The 7,751-nt window shown below is 40.4% G+C and overlaps 1 protein-coding gene across 1 annotated transcript in view; it reads left to right on the forward strand.

Annotated features, from left to right (window-relative positions):
* The window catches only part of TSPAN5 (tetraspanin 5), a 255,111-nt gene extending 250,167 nt beyond the window's left edge, over positions 1-4,944 (forward strand). The window contains exons 6-8 of the mRNA XM_006872950.1: positions 845-892; positions 995-1,111; positions 4,879-4,944. Coding sequence (XP_006873012.1) covers positions 845-892; positions 995-1,111; positions 4,879-4,944 — 231 coding nt within the window. The remainder of the gene's footprint in view (positions 1-844; positions 893-994; positions 1,112-4,878) is intronic.
* The last annotated feature ends 2,807 nt before the right edge of the window (positions 4,945-7,751 follow it).

The following is a 7,751-nucleotide window of genomic DNA, read 5'->3' on the forward strand; positions in this document are numbered from 1 at the left end:
TTGCTAATTCTCCTTGGGTCAATCTTAGGAGGGTAGAAGGCAGGAGTGTGCCCAGCAGGGAGCCCACTGTACCCACTGCAGGCAGTCTTGCCACTGGTCAGCCTCTGAATTGTCTTCCTCTATGTCTAATTCTGCCCTACGGTAACACTGCATCAGAAGAATCCTGAAAGTCCTCAGAACGCATCACACCTCCTCTTTCAACTACAACTCTTTGGGCTGGAGACATTGCGTTCCTTCAAGCTCTAAAGTAACAAATCTACCCCATGCCCACAGAAGGTGAACATAAACAAATCTAAACAAAGTGGAACCCACATTTCTGACCATACCCAGTGAGCTTTCAAGCTGTCCATGTGATATGTAGTCAGAATATGAGTTTGTTTTTTCCCTGATAGAGTAATCCATGCACATTAAAAATATGTCCACAATATAGAAAGTATGTTGATTATAAAGTGGAAGACCCCACAAAGGCCACAAATGAAGATAGCCATTGTATCCTGTAACTATGGATTTTATCTCTCTCCAGTTTCCAATCCCCATGACCTGCTCAAGGTTATTAACTTTGAGTCTTTGGGTTTCTCTTGCTTAGTGGATTTGCACTTTCTGATACTACCTGAGCCTCAGGTTTCCTCCCTTGTAAAAATAGAGTTTGAATTTTAATACCTACTTGAGAAGATTGTTCTAATAATTACTTGGGCTAATGTATATGAAGTGCTTACACAATGCCTGCAAACACGTCCATGCTCCAATACACATTTTACTGTTGACCCTTAAGGTCTTCTGCTACATTCGGCAGCTTTCTTTCTTACAGAGTGAACGTCACTTTTCTGTTTTCTTTCTCCCCCAGGAGGATGTCATCAACACTCAGTGTGGCTATGATGCCAGGCAGAAACCAGTAAGTAGAGTCTTAGCACAAACGGTGTATGGAAGAACCTTTGACTATGCAGGATGCTGTGGCAGGATCTGTGACACTGTGTTCTTCTCTTCCCGTATAAAGGAAGTTGATCAGCAGATTGTAATCTACACGAAAGGCTGTGTGCCCCAGTTTGAGAAGTGGTTGCAAGACAATTTAACCATTGTGGCTGGTATTTTCATAGGCATTGCATTGCTGCAGGTAAGACAAGGATAAAAAGAAAACATCTCTTGCTATCAAGCCGATTGCAAATCGCAATGACACCATGTGTTATACCCTAGAACTGCTCCATAGGGTTTTTTCAGATGTTACATATTTTTAAATAATCCAACCCATCGCTGTTCAATCTATTCCAACTCATGACAACTTCATGTGCTACAAGCATATGCTCCATGGTCATGATCTTTAAGGAAGCAAATTTTTAGGCCTTTCTTTAGTGGTACCGTTGAGTGGATTTGACCTGCCAACCCTTAGGATAGTAGTCAAATATAAACTGTATGTGCCATCCAGAGACTTGATGAGAAAGATATCATGAAAATGGTGCCTTGAGAGAGCCCTCACCAAGACAGGAGCCTTGATTAATCACCTAAATGTCACAGTTTGAAAACCCCACTGGAGGGCTGGGAAAGAGACCTAAATGATTTGGGTGGCCTTTGTTATCGCTCTGATTTTAAATGCTAGTGTACTGAAATGCTTTAGGAAACCTTTGTTCCCTTTGAAGATGGAAGATTGATTGGGTCAGTAGTTGCCTGCTGGCACTCCAGCATTCCCTGCATTGTGACAACTGGGGCAGACATGAGTGGTCAGAAGGAGGTCTCAGTGTCAAGGGGAAACTAGGGCTTCAAGATTTTCACAGTGATGCTGTGCCCTTTTCTCTCTCTGGACCACTTTTCCAAAGTACCAGTGAGGGGAGGAAGTACCTACTTTCCTTCCTGGGCAGTCCCGAGTGCTGCACTCATCCTGCTGTGAAAATATGATACTTATTATGATGGAGGGTCAAAAATGGGGCACGATGGTAGAAAGAAACGAAAGAAGAGCTCAACAAATGGAAAGGTATCCTACGCTCATGGATTGGAAAACTTAATATTAAGTTTAATAATATTGGAAAACTTAATATTATTAAGATGGTAGTGCTCTTCAAACTGATCTACAGATTTAGTCCAATCTCTATCAAAATTTCAACTGCCTTTTTTGTTGTTTGTAAAAGAAGCTCTGGAGGCACAGTAGTGAACTGTTGAACCAGTGCTAACTAAAAGGTAGGCTATTCAAACCCACTAGCCACTCCATGGGGAAAAAGATGGGACAGTCTGCTTCCATAAAGATTACAGCCTTAGAATGGGGCCATTCTGCTCTGTCCAATAAGGTTGCTATGAGTCAGAATCAACTAGATAGTAATTATTTTGTTTTATTTGTTGTTTGCTTTTTCTTTCTTTCTTTAAAAAAAAAAAACAACCAAAAAACAGGACAAGGTGATCCTAAAATTCATATGGAAGAGACCCCGAATAGCTAAAACAAATTTGAAAAATAACAAATTTGGAAGACTCACACTTTCTGATTCAAAACTTACTAAACATTACATTAGTAAGATAGTTTGGTACTGGCATAGGGTTACCCATGTAGCTCAATGGAATAGAATTAAGAATTTAGAAGTAAACCGATATATCTATAGTCAGAGTATTTTTGACAAAGGTACATTTCAATAGGGAAAGAAGAGTGTTTTCAACAAATGGTACTGGGACAGCTGGATATTCACATGCAGAATAATGACTCTGGACCCCTGCTTCATACCATATACAGAAATTAACCATCTCACAACCCATTAAGGTAGCTATTATTTAAAAAAAAAACAAAAACATGAAAATAATTGCAGGATGTAGAGAAATTTGAACCCTTTTCCATTCCTGATAGGAAAGTAAAATGGTACCACTGCTATGGAAAACAATAGGTGGTTCTTCAAAAAGCTAAGCATAGAACTACTGTGGGTATAAACCCCTAAAGAATTGAAAGCAAGGACTCAAACAGATACACCAGTGCTTACTGCAGCATGATTCAAACTATCCAAAAGGTAGAAACAATGCAGAATGCCCATCAACAGATGAATGGATGAACAGGATGTGGTGTGTGCATGCAGTAGTATGTTACTCACCACAAAGAGCACTGAAGTCTTTGTATAGGTTGCAACATGCACAGGGATGAACCTTAACAACGTAATAAGTGAAATAAGTCAGACACAACAAATACTGTATGTTCTCACTTAAATGAAATATCTAGAATAGGCAAATGCATAGAGACCACAGTTTATTATTTATTAATAGGGTAGGTGGAGGGGGAAGGGAAAAATAGAAAGGTATTGTGTAAGGAATACTGACTTTCTGTTTGGGCTGATGAAAAAGTTTTGGAACCAAGTCGTGTTGATGGTTGCACAATATTGTGAATATAACTAATGGAACTAGATTAAACACGTAAAATTATTCAAATGGCAAATTTTACTTGAAGTATATTTACCACAATATAAATTTAATTCAACATGATCAAAGACCTAAATGTAAGGGCTAAAACTGTAAAATTCTTAGAAAATATAAACGTAAGTTTTCATGACTTTGAAGGTAGTCAGTGGTTTCTGAGATATGACACCCAAAACATGAGCCACCAAATGAAAAATAGACAAATTGGACTTCATCAAAATGAAAAGCTGTATTCAAAAACCATACCATCAATAAAGTGAGAAGACAACCCAAAGAATGGAGGAAGAATTTTTATAATTCAACAAGAAAAAGACAACTCAATTTAAAACTGGGAAACAGATTTGAATAGACAGCTCACCAAAGAAGACAAACAATTGTCTAAAAAGCACATGAAAAGAAGCCCCATGTTGTTAGTAATTTGTTGTTGTTGTTTTTAAGTTGCTGTCAAGTTGGTTCCAACTCCAATCCACCATGTATAGCATTTCCAAGGAGTGACTGGTGAGTTTGAACAATTCAAAACCATAATGAGATACCACTTTGTACCCACAAGAATAGCTACAATGTAGAAATAATAGTAATGACTGTGTTTATGATGTGGACAAATTACAATCTTCAGCCATTGCTGGTTGGAATATAAAATGATACAGCTGCTGTGGAAAACAGTTTGGTAGTTCCTCAGAGAGTTAATCTTAGAGTTATCTTCAGATAGTTATCTTCTAGATAGTCTTCTCCTAGATATGCACCCAAGAGAATTAAAGACATATGTTCACACAAAGACTTGTAAGTGTCTGTGCATAGCAGCATTGTTCATAATAACTGAAAAGTAGAAATAATCCAAATTGTCCATGTGTAACTGTATAAACAAGATGTATGAGATATGGTACATCCATACATCGAGGTATTGTTGTTGTTGTTGTTGTTAAGTGCCGTCAAGTCGGTTCCGACCCATAGCGACCCTGTACAGGGTTTCCGAGGGTGTAAATCTTTACGGGAGTAGAAAGCCTCATCTTGTATTATTCCGTTATAAAAAGAACAAGGACTGAGACATGCTACACAAACAGCCACATATGTGTTATTTTTGTTGCTAAGTGTTGTTGAGTTGGTTCTGACTCATAATGACCTTGTTTGTATAGCGTTTCTAAGGAGCAGCTGATGGGTTTGAACTGCTGATCTTGCAGTTCAAATAGACCTGAAGTCCAGTGCTTATGCTGCAGTGCCATATCATTCCATTTATATCAAATGTCCTGAATAAGCAAGGTTACAGAAATAGAGAGTAGATTAATGGGTGCCAGAGACTTCATGGAAAGGGGGAAATGGAATTAATGGGCCTTCTTTTTGGGTTGATAAAGATATTCTGGATTTAGTGATCACTATAGCACATCCTGGTGAATAGTTGTATATTTTAAATGAATACATTTTATGGTATATGAATTATACACAGTGGCCAGGGAAAAGCCTAATGAGGTTAGTTTCATTGTTTGACACTCTTCTTTCCTTCCTTAGATTTTTGGGATATGCCTGGCCCAGAATTTGGTTAGTGATATTGAAGCTGTCAGGGCTAGCTGGTAGAGCCCTGCTACAGGTGTTGCAAGACACTGGACAGATCCAAGCCTTCCTGACCCTTCCATTTACCGAACTGACGTCCAAGCTGTGCGGACCCCAGTCTTAGAGGCATTCTTCAACCCCATCTGATGGAGCTGCCAAGAACTTGTTTATTGGGAGGGTGGAGTAAAACTGTGACATGCTGTACACTGACAGAATTTAAAAGAAAAACCAACACAAAAAAACCCAGTATGAAAGTTCTTGCACCACGAATCCCTACTTTAGTCAGGGATTTGTGGTTGGTTGGACACTTACCAAAAACAAACAAATGAAAAATGGGGTGGGGGACCCAAAAGTACTTAACTTGCAACAGAATACCCTTGAGTTTGTGGAAAATACCATTTTGTTCTCTGCTTCAGTAGATGGAGGACTGTCTAATGGTTTTGTTCTTCGTCACAACCTGAAGAGACTGCCTTTTGTTCCAGGGCCTAAGGAAGTGTATCTCTTCTAAAACTCTGTTCTTCTCCTGGGAGGTCAGTACTTTCCCTACTGTATGTTTCAAGAAACCCTTACAAGGACCATCTCCAGAAGAAAACAACTTGACTTTGGGTTCTGATGGTGTGGTGATGCACTCGACAAGTAACTTGTGAGGGCACATGATCTATTCGGGAGTGTCTCCTTCCAAAAGGAGTTTTGTATTCCGTGTGCATGGAGCCAGGATGGTGGAAGACTTCACACTGTTGCATTTTGGCAGGCTAGGCCTTTTTGTAAGTAGGTTTGAGTTTCATTTACCAATGAAATCCAAGGAGAAAAACACAAAGCCAATGAAGAGTTATTAGCTAAATGCATCCCCTTCCTCAACCACCACCACCAAATCAGTTGTTTGGATTCTTTGGAAACTCTGGAATACGCTGTATTGAGATTCTTTTTTTTTCCTTTGTCTCCCAAAGGTGAAAGCTACCATAGTTTCTTTTAAAATTGTCTTTAAAAGTGTTTTCTTACACAGCTGGAATATTAATTTTTCTTTTGTATAATCTTACCTGCATGACCTGTGAATCTGAATCTGCCAACTCCTTTGGTGCCTCCCTACCTGCAAACATTTAAAGCATTTCTTTATAGGGCCGTGGCCTTGGGAAGCTATGGCAGGTCCTCCTCAGCCTAGTTGGCTAGAGACCAGCTGTGCTGTCACAAATGCTTCCTGGGACGCAACACACTTGTTACAATGTCCCCTTGGTGACTCCTCTGCATCCTCCCTTTCTTGCTCTTTGAGTGGAATTAAACCCGGTTTTGAAAGAGGGTTGACATGACCAAAAAGCTTCCCATTGGTTTTTTATTTTTTTATTGTTTTAGTTTGCTTTTATTAAAAAGAAAATAATGAATGGTCAGAGCTCCATCTGTTCTCTTAATGCAGACCAAACATCAGAATGGTCATAAATAAATTAGTAAAAACTCGTTGCCATCAAGTTGATTCTGACTCATGGAGACCCCACAGGGCAGAGGAGAATTGCCCCATAGGGTTTCCAAGGCTGTAATCTCTATGGAGGAGTCCTGGTGTGGTGCTGTAGGTTAATCACTGGACTGAAAGGTTGGTTTGAACCACCAGCCACTCCTTGGAAACCCAGTACAGGGTCACTATGAGTCGGTTGACACTTAATGACAACGATCTTTGTGGAAGTAGACTGCCATATCTTTCTCCCATGGAGCGGGTTGGAACTGCTGACCTTTCGGTTAAGCAGCTGAGCGCCTAACCATGGTGCCACTAGGGCTCCTTTTATCAGAATGGTAACAAAGCACAAATACTAGGGGAGAGCACTAAATGGGGCAAGTGTGATACCAGGTGAGAAACCACCTACTTGGCACTGGTGCTGCCGCCCCTGCCCTCACTCCAGTTGGGAGGGATGAGATTTGCGCCCCCCGGGTTTTAATGCATCTGGTGCCTGTGAATATGTCCACTGGAAAATTGCTCTCCTGGGGAGCTGATATTAGCCTGTGGAATGCTGGGGAAGCCACAGGCATGCTTTGCAGCAATGACACATTGGCCAACACGTAAGTGGGCTGCTACCTAGCATACTGGGTGGAAATTTAGCAAGATTTCCCATTTCAGCCCCATGTTGCATCACTGTGGCTGGTGAGTATGTCCTTCTGCTCAGAGGAAGGACAAGAATTCTTTGAAAACTCTATTGTCTCCTCAGTTTGGGAGTGTGTATGACTATGCATGTGTTGTGTGTTTGCGTCTCTGTGTAGTTAGAGAAGTTCATCCCATCTTCTGACTGTCAGATCTTTTTTCATCTCTACCACCACCACACTTGTCATTTTGTAATGGCATTCCAACATGGAGAAGACTAGAGCTATCCAGTTGGCACTCTTGTGTTTTGGGTTTGTTACCTCATTCTCCAGCATACTCCATCTGCCCAGTTGACTCAAACTCAGACACTTCCCATCCCTCACCCCCACCCACCTTTGGCACATCCAGTGAAAGGCCAAACAGCAAAAACCCAGTGAGTTTTAAATTTTAATTAATCACCCTTTATTTTTTACACTTGAGAGTGGTTGTAATAAAGGCTGTCATTAATAAACTTGGTTCTACATTACATGGAGTTATGTCTTGTTTCACTTTTCTCTTGACAGTGAAATTCTCTAACCCAGTGATTCTCAAACTTTAGCTTGCAGTAAATTTACTTGGAGCATTGTTTAGAAACTGTTTGCTGTTTCTACACAACAAGCCCAGAATTTCTGATTTCCCAGGTGGTAATCTTCCTGCCTGTCCAAGGACCACACCTTGAGAAACCCCGCTCTAATGCAGTTCTCTAAGAGGGAACAGAGGGGTAAAAGTT

This window comes from Chrysochloris asiatica, unplaced genomic scaffold, assembly GCF_000296735.1.
Source record: "Chrysochloris asiatica unplaced genomic scaffold, ChrAsi1.0 scaffold00216, whole genome shotgun sequence".
In the NCBI taxonomy this organism is placed as follows: domain Eukaryota; kingdom Metazoa; phylum Chordata; class Mammalia; order Afrosoricida; family Chrysochloridae; genus Chrysochloris; species Chrysochloris asiatica.